The 22707-nt window shown below is 37.5% G+C and overlaps 2 protein-coding genes across 2 annotated transcripts in view; one reads left to right on the plus strand and one right to left on the minus strand.

The window, feature by feature from the left end:
- The window catches only part of LOC125227841 (heparan sulfate glucosamine 3-O-sulfotransferase 5), a 96324-nt gene that overhangs the window by 21302 nt on the left and 52315 nt on the right, over positions 1–22707 (minus strand). The window contains 2 exon segments of the mRNA XM_048132214.1: positions 1164–1394; positions 2428–2466. Coding sequence (XP_047988171.1) covers positions 1164–1258 — 95 coding nt within the window. The 5' untranslated portion in view covers positions 1259–1394; positions 2428–2466.
- On the plus strand, positions 3083–3770 carry LOC125228047. The gene is made up of 2 exons (XM_048132494.1): positions 3083–3680; positions 3766–3770. The coding sequence occupies exons 1-2, from the start codon at positions 3083–3085 to the stop codon at positions 3768–3770; spliced, it is 603 nt and encodes a 200-aa protein (XP_047988451.1).

Raw genomic sequence — 22707 nt, forward strand, 5'->3', positions numbered from 1 at the left:
TATGAGAAATATATTGTATGTGTGCGCGCTTAAAAAAAATATCCTTGTACCCTGAGCAAATAAATATGTTGTTATTGATAGGTCGGCCGACCACGAATGCAAGCGTTGCGTACCCTTGACCCTTGATTTAAGTGAAGCATTGAAGATGCCACTTTATGACGATATTTAATGTTGAATAAAATTAATATGATACATGTACTCTTAACTATAGACGCGTCATACTAAAATACAAATGTAAAACAATGAATGCAAGTTACAAATAAACTTATTAATATCAAATATAATAAATGGTACCAAGGACAAAAACATGTATTGTAATACATACTTGATATGCGACTCGTAGTGTATTGACGAATGCACTACGGCATTTAAAAATGTGATTATTACTAATTACAGAGTATACATTTAGTTATATTATGTAGTAAATAAATTTGTCTTATCGTGTTAACTTGTAAGTTGAAATTGTTTGTTTTTCTAATTACGGTTGTGTAAATTACATATATTATTTTTACACGAATAAATATGTGTACGAATAGCTATATAAAAATCCTTTGTTTCAACTTTATAACTGTAGCTATATTATTATTGTTTCAACTTTATGACTGTAGCTATATTATTATTTTTTGTTTTATTTCGTCAAAAAAAAACAGTCTTTTATATAATTGTATTTTTTTTAAACTGGATCTGAAACTAAATGATTTTTTTTTCTCTAAAAAAAAAAAAAAAACTGGTTTTATTTTTGTGTTGGTGTATTTTTGGTTTATATTGAACAGATTCTTTATATTATAGAATATTTTACTATACTTTGTTAAACACTATTTTTATATCGTAGTTATCTTTGGATCCAATTATACTCTTATAACGAATGTATCAAAGTATAATTATTTTACCAAAAAAAAAATGATTAACTTTTGAAAACTTATTTTAATCATTTTTTTTTTCATCAAGAAGGGAGGTGTAGTGTGTGTACTACACCTTACCCACACACGTGTATTCGTCTACTATATAAGATGTCACTTATGTTATTCTACACATTATAGACCTATACTCCAAGTCTGTTGTATCATTCAACGTCCCACATCACACACCTTTGGACCTATTAGTGTGAATGAATGATTGAATCATTGAATGAATGAATGAATAAGAATCAGTGTTAAACTTACAGAATGTCGAGCGGCAGAGACTGCGAGCAACTCCTATAGGTTGCTTCCGTTCGTTTGGTCGGCAGCGCTTGACTCATCTGTACTCGCGTCTCCATGCGGACCCATCGATCTCCTCCTATGTGGACATTGCGGATCTACGCCATTATAGCTACTTGCATCACAGTCTGCTTCTATCTGTTACACGTCGATATGTGGAAATATGCCGCCATCGTTTTGTTTTTTGATCGGAATCTGCAATAAAATCATTTATTGCCAAACTTATAACTTAGGTATGACATAGTTCTACAGTGGCCTAGGGTTCCAATTGGTTGACTGTACCAATTGGAACCCTAGGCCACTGTAGAACTATGTCATAGTGACGTTATAAATCAGATTGTAAGAAATCTCTTACTGCTTGTCATTTTGACATGGTTGTAGATTGGCCTAGGGTTCCAATTGGTTGACTGTACATGCATTTAATGATATAATCTCTAGAAAAGTGGTTCGGATATTCATTAATTACTCGCTACCGTTATATACAAAGGTAATTGAATCCGTAAGCAGCCATAAGCGCATATTAACGATGATACAATTTGTATCATTGTATCCTAAAAATAACATTTACTTATAGGTATACAACTATACATCGTATTGACTATAAATTTCTTATAAAGATTACAACGGTCAACGAACCCTGTGAACGATAGAAAGAAAATTGAAAAAAATGGGGCATTTTTTACGAGTGTTTTACCTCCGTAGGTCAGTTTAGCGATTACGTAAAAACTTGATAGCTATACCTTCTATTTACCCTAACCCCTTCAAGAAATTCTCAGAACTAGCAAGTTGATGCATGTCGTTAGGCTTAAGTGTCACGCACTTTCATCATTAAGGCTAGCACAACTGCCTCTACGTTTACCATTTAGCAAACAGACGGGAGTAGGTTAAGCCGAAACACATTTCTATTACCCTTTGTTAACAAGAAGTCTGGCTTATTAAAAAAGGGGAAACGTTATACGAACAAGCCATTAAGTTCATGCTTCGGGCGGGGCTTATACCCTTGTCTCCATATCATTAACGTAATGTACCTATCAAGTTAGGAAGAGAAACAAATAAGACGATTAGAAGATGGAGGGTAAGTAGGTAGCATGTTCGTAACATACTTTCTACATCTCATTTAAAGTTATTTCATTGTGCTATTTTGCAATTGTGTCTGTCCGTAATTATAATAAAAATCGATTTCTTCTATGAATTGAATAATTGTCTTATTAATATAATGTTAACATACCACATATATTCCATAATGTCAGCTTTGCCTCTCCCGCACCTGTAAAAGAAAACCATTGTTAATTCGTGTTATTGAACAAACTCAGTGCCGGGAACCCGCCGGGCGGGCGCTCTGTTCATAGTCACTTTCCTTTACAGAGCAAAACGCTAGGAATTGGCGAGACGACTAAAAAAAAACTAATTAGTCCGTCAAATAATATTAGACACGTATTTTTTCTTTTTTCTCGTAATCGAAAAATTACGACGGTACAGTGCGTTGAAGTTTCACGTGACGTCACGCCTAGGTACTTACAATTTTTAATTAGAAGTGACGTCACAAGCCCCCACTCCGGAACTTTGATGCTCTATATCTTTGTGTAGGAACAGTATAGCTATGTCAGCTCATATTCAAGTACGTGCGCACCGCGATATGAGCTGACTAGCCAAAAGCAATACCCTTTCAATGTGAGAACGAGACGCCAGTCTCACTCCGACCATTGTAACGTTAACTGGTTATTTTAATATACGGAGTTAATTATAAAGTGCTTATTATTCCACACCAATACATCACCTCTTATAATATAGAAGTGCGGACAAGTAACTTCTAAAGTGGTGACCTCCCGACGTGAATCAGTGGACGATCAGTGAATAATAAAAACAGTTAAAGTGATTAAAAAATGAGTCCGGATCCCAATAAATTAACTTCGGGCAGTGAGACTCAACCGGGCGCGGACAATATACCAGCAGCAGAAACGACCGATGTGGTAGCCATTTCAGTGTCGAGCCGGATACCAGATTTCTGGGTGGACCAGCCCAGAGTTTGGTTCATCCGGACGGAAGCAGTATTAACACCACAGCGGATAGGGGACGACGCCAAATTCGACATGGTGGTGTCGAAGCTGCCAAAGGACGTAATACTGCGGCTGGCGGATTTTCTAACAAACCCGCCCGCCACCAACCGGTATCAGGAGCTTAAGGCGAAGCTCTTGAAGATGTTGGAAGATTCCAAAAACAGGCAAGTAGAGAAGGTCCTCGGGGAAATGGACCTGGGCGATCAAAAACCATCCCAGCTATTGGCCAAGATGCGCAACCTGGCTAAGGACAGCTTCCCCGATGCCACACTGAGAATAATGTGGCAGAATCACCTACCTACGGCAGTGCGCGCAGTTTTGGTAGCATCCAGGGAGAGCGATCTTGACACACTGGCCAACATCGCCGATGACGTATCGGAAGCCACTAGAATCCCTAACGTGGCAGCAGCGGCAGTACCACAGAGTCAGGCGCACAGAGCCGCAGCGAACACCTCAGGAACCGCAGATACAGCAGTGATACTCGCTGAGATTGCCAAGTTAAGCGTCAGAATGATGGACTTGGAACGGGCAAGGCCAAGAGGTCGCAGTTACGGAAGGAGAGGACGCGGAGGTCGTTCAGCGTCCAGACCAAGGAGTACGTCACGCCACCGGAACCAAGCCGAGAGGAGACCAGATTGGCTTTGTTACCACCATTTCCGATTCGGTCCTGCCGCCACCAAATGTCGCCAACCCTGCGCATGGGTACTCAACCAACAGGAAAACTAGCGGAGATAGTACAGAGTGCGACTAGGACGGAGATCTGTACTATCAAACCAAGCCGTCGTTTATGCGTAACAGACTTAAACACTGGACTGCATTTTTTAGTGGACACAGGTGCTGACATTTCCTTATTACCAGTGCAGAACAAACAACGTGCGGGTGAGTGCTCTGATCTAAAACTGTTTGCAGCAAATGGCTCAGAAATCAAAACATACGGTGTTAAAGTTTTAACGTTAGATTTAAGGTTACGTAGACCGTACAAATGGGAATTTGTTATAGCCGACGTTAAACAGCCAATACTGGGAGCCGATTTTTTGAGTCATCACAAGTTAGTAGTAAATTTAACTGATCGCAAATTGCATGATCTGGTGACTTTTCTTAATATAACCGCACCGACCGTACGTAGCAACCAACCAACTATTAATACTGTCAATGGTAACCACCCGTATCATGATTTGTTATTGCAGTTTCCTAGCATAACAAAGCCACCGACATACAAGGAAACACCCACACACAATGTGGTACACCATATCGAAACGACGGGTGCACCAACATTCGCGCGGGCTAGACCATTACCACCTGACAGGTATAAAAAAGTTAAGGAGGAATTTCGTCGTATGCAGGAATTAGGCATTTGTAGGCCTAGCAAAAGTCAATGGGCCAGTCCTTTAACGGTTGTAACAAAAAAGAACGGCGAAATTCGCCCTTGCGGTGATTATCGTGCCTTAAATGCACAAACTAAGCCTGATAGATACCCAATACCGAGATTACATGATTTTACGTTCATATTGGCAGGTAAAAAGATATTTTCCAAGTTAGACATAAATAGGGCGTATCATTGCATTCCAGTAGCTAAACAGGATGTTGAAAAAACCGCCATAATTACCCCTTTTGGGTTATTTGAATTTCCAGTAATGTCATTTGGGCTTCGGTGTGCTGCTCAAACGTTTCAGCGTTTCATGAACAGTTCAGTTCTGGAAGGTCTCGACTTCTTGTTCAATTACTTAGATGATGTTCTTATCGCGAGCGATAATGAGGCGCAGCATAGGGACCATCTTAGACTGGTTTTCGAGCGTTTCGACAAGTACGGCATAACGATCAATTTAGCCAAGTGTAGCTTTGGACAATCGAAGCTGGAGTTCCTAGGACATGAGGTAACTACCACGGGCATTAGGCCGTTAGAGGAGAAAGTGCAAGCCATAGTCGACTACCCAAAACCACAGAACGTAGAACAATTACGTAGATTTTTAGGAATGCTAAACTTTTATCGCTCTCACGTCCCTGGAGCAGCGAACATGCAGGCTAAACTCGACCGATATTTAGTTAACGCGAAAAAGCGAGACAAGACCCCTATAATTTGGACGAGCGAGACCGAAGAGGCGTTCGAGCAATGTAAAATGGGCCTTAAAAAAGCCGTTACGTTGTCCCACCCTCGGTCCGACGCAGTCTTAGCCTTAATGTCTGACGCGTCAACTACGTCAGTAGGATCAGCTTTGAATCAATTGGTTGACGGGAAATGGGAACCCTTAGGTTTCTTTTCAAAAAAATTGACTAAAGCTCAAAAAAGTTATTCTGCATATGATCTCGAACTATCAGCTATTTACATGTCACTGAAACATTTTCGTAAATCATTCGAAGGTAGGCCGCTGATAATTTACACGGACCATAAACCCTTATGTAGAGCATTCGAAAATATAGGCAAGAATAATAACGAAACACCAAGACGAACAAGGCAACTATTGTTCATTAGCGAATTCAGCACTGACATCCGGCACATAAGTGGGAAAGAGAACGTTGTTGCTGACACACTCTCTCGCATAGAGACCATTGTTTGCCCCACATCACTTGACTACGCAGAACTCGCCGACGAGCAAGCAAAAGATGAATGGTTAAAAAACATGACGCAATCGGATCAGCACGACGGAAATAGCAATATAAAATTAAAACTAATAGCGATACCTACATGTAGTAAATCTGTCTATTGTGAAATTTCTTTAGAAGAAGCAAGACCGTATTTACCACAAAAGTTTAGACGTACAGCATTCGAAAGTGTGCACAACTTAAGTCATCCTGGAACGCGTGTTACTCGTAAGCTAGTTACAAAGAAATTCTTTTGGCCTAGCATGAACAAAGACGTAGTTAATTGGGCAAGATGTTGCATCGCTTGTCAGAAATCAAAAATTAATCGTCACACGATGTCTAAATTAGGAACGTTTGAAGATGCCGACCGTATGACACATATCCATGTAGACCTAGTCGGACCCCTTCCGACATCTCCACATGGAAACCGTTACCTAGTTACAATAATAGATAGGCGTACATGTTGGCCGGAAGCATTTCCCATACAGGATATGACAGCAGAGGTTGTAGCCAAAACTATATTCGACGGTTGGATCGCACGTTACGGTTGTCCGACCAGACTTACGACAGACCAAGGACGCCAGTTTGAAAGTAACTTGTTCCGCGAGCTTATGAAACTGTTAGGCATAGATAGAATTAGGACCACACCGTTCCATCCCCAGAGCAATGCTAAGGTGGAAAGATTCCATCGCACCCTTAAAGCAGCCCTTATGGCTAGAATGGACAACGGCTCTTGGGAAAACGAATTGTCTACTGTGATGCTTGGCCTGCGTGCCGCAGGACGTAGCGATAACGGCGTAAGCGCCGCAGAAATGATGTTCGGACGGGCACTACGGTTGCCCGGAGACTTTTTCAGCACACAGTCAAACGAACCTAGCGATCCTTGTAGTTTAGTTGACAACATTCGCGATACAATAGCTCAATACAAACCGATAACTATTGGTTCTCGCAATAACCGTACTCTATTTGTTCACAAAGAGTTGCAAACTTGTGAATATGTTTTCGTACGAGACGATACCGTGAGGAAATCTTTACAACCACCGTATATGGGACCATTTAAAGTTTTAGAAAGAGACGATAAAGTATTTCTCATCCAATTTCAAAATAGGCAAGCTCGCATTTCAATTGATAGGTTGAAGCCAGCTCACGTTTGGAATGATGACGTCAACGATAGCGTGAACCTACGTAAGGTAAGCGACTCCACTACAACGCAGAGCGAAAGCGAAGCTAACTCGAAACCGCGGACCACTAAAAGTGGTAGGGTTATAAATAAACCTGTAAGGTTTTTAATCGATGAATAAGAGAACGTGACATTCGGGTCCGCTACTGTGTTTAATTTAGCATCTCCTGAATGGAGCCTGGACCCCGGGAGCAGGAAGTTTTTCCTGTTTTCCGAAAAGTAGCATCGGTAGTTTATCTCTCGAGAGGGAAGACTACGTTCAAACTCATTACACCGGTATAATCAGTTTCAAGTCGGACTCTGCAACATGATGTTCCGCACCCTAGTTAGGAAATCAGATACTTTAAGTTTTAAGTTGAACTTTACGTCAGTAACGGGACTTATATTACATACGAACGGTCAAAACAGACATTATCCGTCTTATTTATCATAGTAAGGCAATGATGTGATGTTGTTTTATAGCAAAGCATAGCGGTTACAGTACTGGCTGGGTAGCGTTAGTCATGATGTCGTAAGTGTTTACGTTATGTATAACAGCATAAAATGCTGAAGAGATTGTATTGTGAAAGTATGAACTTTGATCACAGAATTATTTTTGTACTAATTTAAATGAATTTTGCAATGTATGTGTTACTAATATATTGTCTTATAAATATGTATTTGTGTCAACTATAAGCAATTGTCGTAAAATATTGGTACTAACAACACACAACGTGTGTCATATATTTATCGTGTAATAAAAGTAAATTTTGAATATAATTAAAATGGGCTATGCACAGAGCAAAGAGGATGGTTCACATAACAGTATTGCAATTGCTGAAGTCCATAGTGTTACTGGACAAGTAGACACGAAATTGAATTATTTTGGAATAATCCTCATAATTATCTCAGTAATATTGGCACTGTTTCTCTTGTATTTCATACAGTCCAAATGCAGACAATGTATAAGAAGTTGGTTACTAAAAGCAGTAGCTAGAGTTCAGCCAACAGCAGTCGTAGTGCACAGGGAACCAGCCCAACCCCAACCGAAACAACAACCTGTGATTTACTAAGTGAAGTGTTATAAATAAAACAAATAATTCAGTGCTATCAAAATGATCAAGTGTATTCAGTATATAAATGAACATGTTTGTAAAAAAAAAAAATCAAACATTTTTGTAATAAACTTAGTTCTAATATCTAATTATAGTTGTGTAACGTAATCATATAATACAACCTCCATTGTGTAACATTGTACTCATATCGCACAGCTGCACGTCACGCTATGTCAGCGAAACGCGCACCTGTCCGATAGCTGAATAGCCACAACATACGAAACATACAGGGTGTAACAAACATCAGATACTATTCAATTGTATGTAATTTTTTTATGTAATTTTTTTTTTTTCTTCCCTAAGGGGGAAGTAATGTAGGAACAGTATAGCTATGTCAGCTCATATTCAAGTACGTGCGCACCGCGATATGAGCTGACTAGCCAAAAGCAATACCCTTTCAATGTGAGAACGAGACGCCAGTCTCACTCCGACCATTGTAACGTTAACTGGTTATTTTAATATACGGAGTTAATTATAAAGTGCTTATTATTCCACACCAATACATCACCTCTTATAATATAGAAGTGCGGACAAATAACTTCTAAATTTGTATTTTTTCATTCATGAATTATAAAAAGCGAAAAATATGTGTACAGTATTTTTGGACGATCTAACTGACGGACTAAACAGAATGCAATTTTTTTTATGTAGTCGTCATCCCTAATAGGGAGCTACACTGAGAGAAAATACAACCAGTTTTCATGTTCGTTCAACAAGTTTTTTGGTTAAAATAGCGCCTACATGCTCTTTGGTTCAAACAACAAGCTACTTGTCATTTGAATCGGCAATATATTTGAATCAACAAGTCGATTTTTTAAAAACAACCTGACACATATTGTTTTAAACATACGTTTGGCTGATTCAAACGGATAAACCGCAACAAGTCGAACTTGTTAAATTCACAATGCAAATTTCTCTCAGTGTACGCGTGTGGCGCTACGAAAATGTTGAATGCATAGGAGCATCCCGAAAACAGTTACATATTGGTAATTGGACTTGATGTTATAAAACCCTCTTTGATTAATGGATCCGTTCTATCTTTCACCTTGTAAAAGGAGAAGTATTATATTTAGCGACATACTTATAATGCTTTAATTCTGCTTTTTCGCACGTATACTTATAGAATTTCTTAATTACAGTCATCCAAATAGAACGCTTTCCATCAGGCGGGCCGTATACCTGTTTTCCACCGACGTGGTATAAAAAAAACGCGCTCGAGTAAAAATTGCTAGTTAAAATTCTTCTTTCAATCCCAATTCATAACTTTATCCAAATACACAATTATCTATTTCCCAAGTGAATTACATTTGGAAATTGAAGCGTGGTATTGTGCTGGATGAAATTAAAGTTCGGTTGTAAAGTTGACGAACACGAAGGTAGGAAATCACGGCCGGGTTGCGGTACACGAACGACCGCTTTACGACCGAGGTGGGAGTAGGGATGACCGAAAACTGGTTTGCCGAATACCGAATATTTGGCGTCCTCTCTTAGCCGAATCTCGAATTATCATCGGCATGAAATAAAAACTGAACACGTTTATTACGTTGCTATTGGTGACATGTTCCACTATTAAAAAAAAAAAAAATATATTGAGGACACCTTACACAGATCAACTTAGCCCCAAACTAAGCAAAGCTTGTACTATGGGTGCTAAACGACATACTTAAATAGATAAATACATACTTATATACATAGAAAACATCCATAAATATGAGTACCCGCGGCGGCTATGCCCTTTAATATTCGGCATGACATTCATATATTTTCAGTAACGTATTATGAAAACTGGTCTCGAAAATACGTTTGTCAAAATTTTACTTTTGTTGTTCAAAGACTACTGAATCAAAACAAACCAATGTTGAAAAGGAAAATAATTATACTAATTAAAATTTGGAATCAATTATTGTCCAGAAAAGGGTCTTAGTTTATTTTTAGTTTTTACAACTTACCAAGACATTTTAAATACGCAGGCAGGCAGGCAAGCATGGTCGCGCCATAAATGATAAAACATCTGGCCGTCCCTTTAGCACTATTAGTAAGTGCGATAAGGGACGGCCAGATGTTTTATCATTTATCTCGCGCCCATGCTTACCTGCTGGTTTGCAGTCATTTTTGTCAATTAGGCATAACATATCCAGTATTCGGCCGAAGATTCTCACTATTCGGCCAACTACTGAATAAGTAGTTGTCAGACATTCGTGGCCTCTCTAGAAATAAGTTCAGTTCACACGTTTGCACCTTTGTTGTACGAATTGTACCTACGTTATGAAGAGTCCTAATATTGTGCCGCGGAACTTATTTAATGTTGCTACTTGCTACGTGCCAGCGGGTGATATTGCGACTGCATTTACTTCATGCATGAAAAATATTTTGCAATGTGTTTTATTCACCTTCAGCAACACGAAAGTTATCTAGAAGTGTAAAATCTGGAACTTTGGCATCTAAGAATATTCGATTTAAACAATGCAGAAAACGAAATACCTATGCTAACGTTATTAGGCTCTACCATCCATACTAATATTATAAATAGGAAAGCGTGAGTGTCTGTTTGTTTGTCCGTGTTTCACGGCAAAACGGAGCGACGAATTGACGTGATTTTTTAAGTGGAGATAGTTGAAGGGATGGAGAGTGACATAGGCTACTTTTTGTCTCTTTCTAACGCGAGCGAAGCTGCGGGCAAAAGCTAGTGTTTTATATTAGTTAAAAATGCCCTCGGTACGAATACGAATTACACGTGTATCTTAAGGAACATGAATTTAACCCGCCACCTTTTAAAGCGCACATGTAGCTAATTTCAACATTCCGCCTTGTCTCCGAGACCTCTGAGACCGCCCTCTCTCCATAGAATGAGAAAAGTTACCGAATGCGGGCTTTCCGGATGGCTCATTCTCATTTTGTACGATATCTCTGTGAGTGTGTGATGTCGTTTTAAATATATTTTAAGTTGCGGGTTGCGGAGCGCGTTTGAATTTCGTGTTCTACGATTATAAAGAAAACTTCTGTTTTTTTTTTATGAAATAGGCAGCAACGAGCAGACGAGCCGCCTGATGGGAAGCAGTCATCGCCGCCCATGGACATAAGCAATATCAGGGGAGCCACATATGCGTTGCCGACCTTTGAGAATCCTAAATACCTGCTTCTTGAAGAACCCTATATCATAGCGCAAGGGAGAAGTTAGCTCATTCTACAACTTGCACGTTCTGGGCAAAAACGAGCGAGAGTCCCGTTTTGTTCTTGGTTTGCCACGTGTCCAGAAAGTGAGGATAAACTTTGTTTCTTTGGCGGGACGTGCGGTGATAAAATTAAGAGCGAACGGTGGCAACAAGTAAAAGAGTTCATCAGAACATTCCCCGTTGTACAGACGGTAGAACAAGCACAGAGAGCCAACATCTCTCCGAAGGCTAAGAGGATCTAAAAAAAAAGTTGGATATTTTGTAGAAAGTATACTACTTATTATTTTAGAAAGAGATTCAAATGACAATCCGCAATGACAATTATGATTAGATTCCGCAGTAGAAGATTCTATTTATTTTTGCGTAATTGCATTCTATTCACAAAGATCAGTAAAAAAAATTTAATTTTATTTAATATACTTACACGTAGGTATTTATAAAGAAAAATAGGTCAAAGGATTCTGTAAGTTGCAGTTTCTCAAGTCTCGCTACTAGCATACTTACTTTTACTGAATCATAAAAACTCTGCTGCGTGGAAAATTGAAGTCCATTACTTTTTACATTGTAAGGAATATACAAGTTTAAACCCTTTTTAAAGCCCTACCGAACCTTTTCCACGAGAATAAGACTGTTTATAAAGATTTGGAGCTTTTTATAAAGGTTTTGATTTTCGAAATAAACATGTTCAAGTTATGAATAAAGCTTCCAGTTGAATATTTCATAAGAATAGGTCAAATAGATACAACACCTACATAGATGATTCAATTATTAGATGTTAGGTGGTTTTCGGGGTCTTCAAGGGGCTGAAAATCGATTTAGGAAAATTACATTGAGTGTGAATATATATATATATATATATATATATATATATATATTACTAGCTTTTGTCCGCAGCTTCTCACACGTTACAAAGAGACAAAAAGTAGCCTATGTCACTCTCCATGCCTTCAACTATTCTCCATTCAAAAAATCAAGTTAATTCGTCGCTCCGTTTTGCCGTGAAAGACGGACAAACAAACAGACACACAGACTTTCCCATTTATAATATTAGTATGGATATTTGGTTATATTTATTTTTATTTATTTACATAATAGTACATAGTACATTACGATACAAGTGCGAAAAAAAGAAGTTCGAAACGCGTGGCGATAAATTAAAACACGACCGAAGGGTTAAATCCACACGAGCTACGAATTTCCTTTTTGCACGTGTATCGTACGACGTTTTTCAGAGCAAATAGACCTCCGAAGTTTTGACCTGACAAGAAGTGAACCACTTCTCGCACTAGTGCGTAAAAAAGCACCATCTGTACTGAAAAAAGGTTTATCTTACAATAATTCAGTGTCATTCAGTTTAATCATTCAGATAGTATTTTACTGTAGAAGATATCGAAAAGTTTGTACAAAAATTAAGGGAAAAGTTAAATTTGTTTTTATTAATTCCTATTTTGTTACAAGATTTTGTTGATGAATTGAGATTTTATTAAGTTTTATTTCGTCATTAAGGCTAGTATCTATATTTTCTTAATTATAACAATTAGTATATATCTTACGAAAGTCGAATTATATTACTAAATGTTGGTAACAAAATAGGATCAATTAAAATTTGCTGACGTGGCATTGTACAAAGTTGACGGGAATTGCTGACCAATTGACATTATGACTTTTCCTAACGACTTAACTTTAGAAAAAGAACACTAACGATAAAACATGGGAGAAGATATAAAAACTACCGATTTTAGATTCTTGAATTACTTCAGCAGAAAGTTTTATGAGAGAAGGTAAAGTCTTTTGTCTGCAAGGCAAAAATAGCCACTTAAAATTCCTCGCTAATAAAATTACTGATATAAAAACCTTTTAAGAGTTTTAAAATGAGATTTAATAGGTAGTTCTATTAAAGATTTTTTTATTAAATTTAATTTTATGTGCAAAGCATAAAGCTAAAACGGTTCATTAACGCAATAAACGTTTTAAAAAACGTTTTATAAGAATACGATACATAAACGCGTGCGCTCACATACCTACGACACGTTTAGATTATCATTTACTTACGATATTTTTAAAGAGACTATTATATTGTGTATTTCTGACAGCCAATCAGCAAATCTAAAATGTTAATCAATTAAAAAAAAAACATACCTACCTACCTAATTTTTCGTGTATTTTTATTTGTTTTGTGCAGTTTTTACAAGTTTGAAATGATTCATCATCATCATCATCCTCTTTGCGTTATCCCGGCATTTTGTCACAGCTCATGGGAGCCTGGGGTCCGCTTTGACAACTAATCCCAAAATTAGTTTTTACGAAAGCGACTGCCATCTGACCTTCCGACCCACAAGTTTGGAATGATAGTTTGTCAAAATTAACTAAATCGTTTTATATAACACCTAACATTCAAAATAAAAGCTCCAAGCCGCCATCCACATTTTCATTACTAAATAAAACTCAATTAAAACGAAAGTGTACCTAAAACAAACCGCTAACAACAAAAATGTTATTTTCATTAAAACTCACGGAAAGCTACAGTTAAATTAATGACGTTGCAGAGGCGTGTGCGATGCATTTGCCGAGTGCAGGGACAGGCAAAGGGCGGGTCAAGGCCCACGCTCGCTGTACGACTATTATTATAAAGAGTAGAGATGCACCGAATATTCGGTTACTATTCGGTATCCGGCCTATTCGGCCCTCGTTTTAATATTCGGCCGGATACCGGATAGTGACGTACTATCCGGCCGGATACCGGATGTGCTATTTTTGATTGAATGATTTTGGAGTAAACAAATTAAATGTAAAAAAAACCGGCCAAGTGCGAGTCGGACTCGCCCACCAAGGGTTCCGTACCTACAAAACTTTTACGTTACTCACATAATTCTAAGGACTGGGCTAGGCTAGAAGTATAGGTTCTCTAATGAGCATAATTGTGTTTAGCGCCACCTCTCGACGAATTCGCGAACTAATTAGCACAGCTTGCGTGAGGTCTTTTATAATGTTAACCAAATTCAACATTTTTTATTTTATTTTAAAGTAGGTAGGTGTTTCATGTAAAATTTCGTAGCTATAAATTTTAACACCCTTATTCATAAACGTACACTAAAGTATCCAGCCGATAAAGTTCGTTTGTCCCTTTCTATCACACCAATACGTCGGAAAGGGACAAACGAAATTTATCGGCTTGATAACTTTAGTGTACGTTTATGAATAACGGGGTAAGTAAGTATGGTAAACATCAGAAAGGGTGAGTAAAACAATCTGAAAGGTTCTAAGTTTTACTTAAAGGTTTTTTAATCTAATCTAAATTTGGTTATGGTAGCTGAAAAAGTATACAGAATAGTATAACGCAAGTTTCTAGCGGGAAATTACTCATCATTCGCCTGCCCATATCCCATTCATTTGGGGTCGGCGCAGCATGTCTTCCGCTTCCATACCTCCCTATCATCCGTCATTTCATCATTCACTTGCTTTCGCTTCATATCATCTCTAAATAAATATTATTTAGTAAAGTCGCCGTCAATAGAATTTGTGAACAATGTAAACAAACCTTGTAGTCAAAATGTCTTTAATTTTCATTCTAACTCATCAGATACTGGCTAAATCCATGTGTTATTTAATCAATTCATATCAAATTGTGATCCTCAACCTTTGAAATAATAAAATTGTGCTAAAATATTGATATTTTGTATAATGGTTTGTTTACATTGTTGGCAATTTCTACTGACAGCGATTTTAAATACATTATCTATTGTTGTATTTTGCCTTGGACCTTGTAGTACCTATAGGTACTCTTGTATCACTGTATATGCGAACTAAAGCCAAGCGATAAAAGGTAGCTGAATAATGTCAGATTGTACGACAACAAGAGACGTGAGCCGACTGCGCGAATGAGTCGCGCTTTCTTACGACAGAAATTGCTTGACAAATATACCGGGTGCACCTGCCCGGTATTTAATGGACAACCTTTTAACCACCAAGAGGGCACCTTACAGAAAATCGACATTAAGGTTTAGTAAAAGTCGCCTGGTTTTCGAGATTTTCACACTTTTTAAAATTTTAGGTAGTAGGTATTAAAAATTTAAAAATTGTGAAAATCTCGAAAACCAGGCGACTTTTACTAAACCTTAAAGTCGATTTACTGGACCAGTATAAGGTGCCACTCTTGGCAAATAAGGGGTTAAAAGAAAACGAAACTATGGCATTGCAGTGACAGGTTGCCAGCCTCTCGCCTACACCACAATTTAACCCATATCCCATAGATTTTCTGGACCAGTATAAGGTGCCCTCTTGGTGGTTAAAAGGTTGTCCATTAATTACCGGGCACCCTGTATAATATCAAATCGTACGAGAGCAGCGAACGTGTGCAGGCAGCGAAGGGAGCCGACCGCGCGAATGATGAGTTCGCGCGGCGAATCCCGCGTGACATCGTCCATCGACACCCCTCCTCCCTCCCCGCAGCGGCGCGCGGTGTCTCCGCCCGCCTGTGTATCGTCCTTCAATTTCTTTACATATCGAAACTTATTACTGAAGAAGAAGGTTCAAAATTGAATGAATACAGGTGTATAGATATTTATGTAGCTGACCGTACGATACCTAAAAAGTATAATTCATACACTTAATTGTAAAAATGTAATGTATACGGATTAATGAATTTAATATAGATAGGTAATTATTGATATATGGCAAAACGAACGAAATTGTTTACACCTCCGCAAATAAGTATCTAATGATAATTTTTAATTTACCATGTTACTTCACGTAGGTACTTATTTTACATACATACAACATACATACAATCACGCCTGTGTCCCATGAAGGGGTAGGCAGAGCACATGAAACTACTCAGGTTTCAGTGCCACTCTTGGCAAATAAGGGGTTGAAAGAAAACGAAACTTATTTTAAAAACCCTAAAAATATCTATTGCGTTTCTGCCACAGACCACCATGTGGTTTCTGCATATTCTGCGCTGTGATAGAATTTGCAGAGACATTGCATTGCAGAAAGCGCACGCGGACACCGGCGCGGCGCCAGTGGACGCGTCTGTGTGCGTGAGCTAGGTATGCATACAACTACAACTGCTGTAGGCACCGCCCCCCTCAGTAGATCGATGCGATAACATCGATTTAAACTTCCCTAGCCTCGTGGCGCCCACCGTACAAAATTTTTGCTAGGGAATTTTGATTCTTATTGTACTTGAGATTGAATTCAATTTCAGTTATTCGAAAAATTTTAGAAACAATAGTTATTTGTTATACAAGGGGGCAAAGTTGTATTTTAACGCCGAGTGTGGGAATTGAAAAACAAGCAAGTGAAAGGATACTATAGTTGAACCACGAGCGAAGCGAGTGGTTCGAGAATAGAATCCTGAACTTGCGAGTTTTTTAACACACGAGAAGTAAAATACATTTGCACCCGAGTGTAACACAAAACTTTTCCCCTCATAATAGCGAGGAAACTACAACGCAAAAAATGCGTTTATCACTGCTTCCAGTAGTTCCACAGGTGGTAAATCATCTTTATTACTAGATTCACCTACTTTTATCAATTTTAAAGCAGTTATTTTGACTTTATTCAAGGTCAAATTACTTTACCCACTAGTGGATAAAATGCGTTTTTACCCGCTGGTATTAAAGGACAAAACACGTGTTTCCGAGCTAGTGAGGGGAAAAAGAAATTATATTTTATTTGTTTACATGAGAGTTAAAATTCCATTGAAACCATTTATATGTACTTTAGAAAGTATCAAAGTACATTCGGCGCCACGAGGCTAGATAGGTACACTGTCACCTACAAATTCGACACTCAAAAGTGTCCGATCGCTTACCGACCGTCGCCCACGCAAGCCATCGGCTTATCAGTCGCGGTCGTCAGCCGCGTCCGTCAGACGCGTCCCATAATTTGTTTCAAGCTTTATACACAAGTTTTCCTTTCAATAGCTAACGTAACGCTTGGCTTGAGTAATAAAAACTGTATAGTTAAATTAATGAAATATGTATAAGTAGGATATTGAAATCTTCTTTCTTCGTTGAGCCATCACAGCTAACTTTAACTTACAAACGGTCTTAAGCACCTGCACTTCTGAAGGCGCTTAAGTCATTTTTGCTAATAAAAAAAAACCACAACGTTCTATGAACATTGGTCAAGTGCGAGTCGGTTTTTGACTTTTCCATACAAAGAACTCATGAGCGCCTGAACGACTATGATGGCAAAGTTAACGTTTCGCACTTTCAAGACTTTACGTATATATCTCGGAAACGATAAGAGATAGAGCAAAATGGACTTCAGATTTGGGCTTTCGGTGGCACAAATTCTTTGTTTTCGTCAACAGACACCTTTTTTTGGACCGATTTGAATAAAATTTTGCTCAGTCAATTTATAAACGGTCTTAAGCGCCTCCTTTTTAGTAGGAACTTAAGTCATTTTGTACAAATGAAAAAAAAATTGAACAAGTTCTAAAAAGAAAAAGACAGAAATGAATTTCTTTATACCTGTCCAACTCGATTACACAATTTTAAGACGTTTAGTAACTACTTGCAGCGGCAGTGAGTGAAATTCGTAATCTGAGTTTTTTTCTCTTAAGTCCGACTTACGCTTGACTGTAGATTTCTAATAGGTTTTCCTGTAATCTACAGGGAGAGGGCTATCTCGTGTATTTTTTTGAAAATTTTACGCTAAGTAGTTTCGGAGATAAGGGGGGAATGGTCATTTTTTGCTTATTTTCTTAAATTACTTCTAAATTACCAAAACAAAAAATATAAAAAAAATATATTTCAGATGCTGATAAAATTCTCTTTCATTTGATATGTAACACAATATAGTTTTAATAACTTTGATTTTTAATTTTCAATTTTACCCCCCAAAAGTGACCCCTGTGATTAAATTTCATTTAATTAAATTACATGTCCGTCTTTGGGCCACAGGTTTACATACGTGTGCCAAATTTCAAGTAAATCGGTCCAGTAGTTTCGGAGAAATCGGCTGTGACAGAGGGACAGACAGACACGCGAGTGATCCTATAAGGGTTCCGTTTTTCCTCTTTGAGGTACGGAACCCTAAAAATGACATAGTTGTGAAGAATTATAAGTGGTGAACAGAACTAAGCCTACTTACACTGCATTACTCATCATCATATTTAAGTTGGTAGTGTTTGTATAGATTGTGCAACATGCGGCGACAAATATTTCAAAAGAGTGTATGTATTTTAGAAATAAAAGTAAGCATTTTGAATCCAATTATTTATTTAAACAGATAACATAATATTTGCGCACCCTTGACAAAACATATTTGATAAAGGTTGTTCGTCAGACGGCAGAAACTGAACCCTGGAGGCACAGAGGGTCATATCGAAACTATGACTAGTGGCACAAACTGTGCACTTCTCAAGCAAAATCATTTCGTCTTCCTCGTCGATACGTATACGCTGGCGTTAGGAAGTACATCAAAAAAAGATTCTATCAATACATTCTTCGGAAGATGTATAGACATGACTTGTATATTGTTTGCTATTTTTAATAACTGAAACAAATATTTATGTATTAAGTATACAAATATTTATGTAAATATTTATGTATTAATGACATCTGAATCTCTACTGAGTTTTTGAAGTCGTAATCGAGCAAAATGGGGCAAAGGGTGTTTATTGAATCCTGAACGAAGTAAAGGAATCTCTAATCTCGCTACGCTCGGGATTCAAAATTAGAATCCTGAGCGTAGTGAGGGATTCAAGTATTAACGCTCAAGGTGGAAATAATTTTGCTACCATGTGATATATACAATTTTTCACGTCACCTATGAGGAAATTACCAAAATATTAATAATGAATATACTTACTGCAAATCAGTAGTACGGACTTAATCTACAACAATTTATAAACGATCATGAAATATAATGTCAAAACTCTTTTCATTGAATTAATATGTTATACTGGCAACATAAAATCCTTGAACAGAAAAGAACCACTCAGCTCCTCCAAGACTCGAGTTTGTAATATTCATACTCCCCGAGTTACACACAATGTTTTTCATCACACTTGCAACATAAAAATATGTAAAAAGAAAAATAAATTGAATACGGTACTAGAAATTTCATAACTCCCTTGGGAGAACGATTTTTCTATAACTCACGCTCCGCCTGCGTGTAAGACCACATTTAGTGTGCGAGTGTGATGAAAAAAAATTACACATTCATTCATACTGTAGTGACTATAGCAAAACCAAGCATTGCTAAGAAATGTTACCAAACTAATTCACGTATCTTAATATCCTATTACGTTTTCTTAATTAACATAGTTTCAAAAACAGATAAGTAGTTGGATTTATATGAGCCTGTAATATCGTGACTAAATTGTATTCGCAGGTGTTCGTTGGAAAAACAGTATCATGCAATATCTGGACCTGAAAAGAAAAGGTTATGAACCACATCTACGGGACATATGCCGGTCTTGCCTTATAAATAGAAAAATGCTTATATGTTCAAAATTTCAACGTTATTTTAATAGTTATCTAGCACATTCTGCCCCATTATTACGTTAAATAACAATGATCATGATTTTGGAATCTAGTCTCATATGAAATTACGCGACAACAAGCACTAGACGGTCTTTCTGTGCTCATCGCGGGAGGACGGTCAACCCGCCGAGCCTTAAAAAAAGTGATTTTTATCACTTAAAACTACCTTACTTCACCAAAATACTGTAAAAGCTTTGTAAAATATAATATTTGCTATCCCATAGGACCATGCGCATTACGCCAGACTAAATTAATAATAGAGTTTTATCCACTCAAACTTTATTTCAAATAAACTATGCCGGTCTTGCCCGCACTGACCTTACGAAAGATATATTATCGTGAGCGTTTGTGCATTCGGCTGCGCACACTGGAGCTAAAAATGATAATATTATGTAGTTTTACTAGTGGGTCGAAAACTTGTGGGATCGGGACAACTGTGGTGAAAAAAAATGCATAAAGTTTTCTAAAATAGAGATTTCCCTATTGACTATTTCCTCCTCCAAAACTTAATAACTACTCGTATTGATATTTGGAAATCGATATAACAATAAAATGATGTGGCTTGTTCTACTTATTTCGCTCATTGATATAAGTTTTCAATATTGACGAGTCAGTTACACCATTATTGAAAGATTATCGCCTTGTAAACTTTTCAATCGAAGTAAAACTAACCAAACGAACTGTTTCTGTTTAGCCCGATGGTTGACTGGTAGAGAATGCCTCAAGGCGTTAAGTCCGCCATTTGTACTCTTTTTTGTGAATTTGTGCAACAACGTTTAAATAAATAAATAAATAATAAAATACCTAGTCCGATAAAGATATATTCATGTATTGAAAAAAAAAAAAAAAAAACATTGCTCTTGCCTCAAAAACGAAGGAAGTAGTCGAATCCGTTTGTTACGAGAAAATACGACTCCTGGTGCCTCTTAATACCCCGCCAATCGTGTCACGCTGGCTATTTCCACGCCAAGGCCCAACTTAGCTTATTGGATCGTCCACATCTGCGGGCTTAATAAAGGAAAATTGCTCAAGATCTTATCTGTGCATATTTGCGATAAATTGGCTTCAACTTTCAGCCTTGTGTTCATAAGGTTAAAAGTGTTTGAATTTATAAACTACCGCAATGGTTGGTTTTGACATGCAAGGGTGACTTTAAATTTCAGATTTTAAATCATACCTACTATATTTTTATGCGGTATTTTTACAGTAGGTACAGTAAGCGATCATTAATATATAGTAACGTAAACATTTTCACTAAATAATGTACGTAGATAGGTAGTTACGCTGCTAATTTGAATCTAGCAGAGTAACCTCGAACTTTTCTAAAATCACTCCGTTTTACCAGTAAATCAAAATACGCTTTTACTTTTTTAGTACGTATGTTAAACGGACATTTTCCAAACATTTGTAGTCGATTTGTAACTATCAAAGCAACTGCAAATTTTTCTAAAGCCTGTGTTTTTCCAGTAACTAAATGCACGCTTTTAATTTCAAAGCACAAAATGAAACTGTAAAGCTCCATGCGACTTTCTCACCTTACTAGAAACGTAGAAGGTGTTACACCTTCGACATTTTCAATTCGCAAGTTTCAATTCAGCTGCAACCAATCTCAGTCTTTCAGATGTGGAATGAAATGGCTTGGACTTTTATATCACGAACGTGCATAACAATTTATGGTGCACGGTGCCGCCTGGTTCAATATTTGGTGTCACGTGTTTATAATAAGTTTACCTACCTATGTTGCTTCCTTTTTAAACTTTAACTGGAAAATGAAAATGACTGTTACTCGTGTATTTGCACCAGTCTATATTTCATGAATATTTTAAAGTTTCGGCCACACTAGGGCGTTTTCATAGCATAGTTTGAGCGGAGCGGAATGCGAGCGCATACAGGGCTCACGCGGTCACAACGGTACTGAATATATATTAAATGTTAACCATGTAGCTAATTGTTTTATTCCAAAATGTTGTTTTGATTTCTTATGTGTCATTCAATACTTATGTTGTTGCAAAACTTGTAAGCCTATACAAGTTACCACGTGCAGAACGCGTGCTTTTAAAACGCTTGCGATCTGCTCCGTCCGGCGCACCGCCATCATTGCGCTCCGCTAACGCTGCGCTCTCAAAATGCGCTAGTGTGGCCGAGCTTTAATTGTTGACTATCAACCCGATTTGCACTTCAAGATATTGTTATAATTCGTCAAATACTAGCTCTAAATACGATCAGATATTTCAGTGTCAAAAAACACTTTTAATTATCGACTGTGAAATGAAAATTTGAAATTCTATATGACTTCCTTAGGTTATGTAAGTAAAGAAATTCAATTCAGCTGCAACCAATCTCTCCTATTTGAGACGTATGGAATGAAATAGTTTGGACTTTTAGAGCACGAGCGTGCATAAATTGCGGTGCCGCTGCTTCAATATTTGGTGCCACGTGTTTATTTAAACAAAGCTCTGGTTCTTGGCTTCCTTTTAAATTTGGACTCGAAAATGCAGGTGGCTTTTATATTCCTCCGTTTTAGTTTTTATTTCGAAAATATTATGTTATCAATATTGAAATTTCCCTTCTGGTTGACTGGTCGAGAATGCCTGCTAACATTAAATGTGTCGCTTAACTTCAAAACTGGGTAAATCCATTCTGCTATAAGGTTGATTATGTTTCAGATAATATTATATTTTTTATATATTAAATTCAACCTTAATGCATAATGGATTTACCCAGGTTTGAAGTTATGCGACACAAATCCGCCATTTGTAATTTTTTTGGATTTTGCAATAACGCTTAAAAATAAATAAAGCTTTTGTATAATAGGTTCCCGAAGTTTAATGTAACCTTTCACAAATTGTGCCTCTAGTATCTGGCAGGCTGAATTGTCAAAACTTGTATAGATCGCTATGCCCAATTGCCCACCCTTCTGGATATT

Source organism: Leguminivora glycinivorella, chromosome 7 (assembly GCF_023078275.1).
Source record: "Leguminivora glycinivorella isolate SPB_JAAS2020 chromosome 7, LegGlyc_1.1, whole genome shotgun sequence".
NCBI lineage: Eukaryota > Metazoa > Arthropoda > Insecta > Lepidoptera > Tortricidae > Leguminivora > Leguminivora glycinivorella.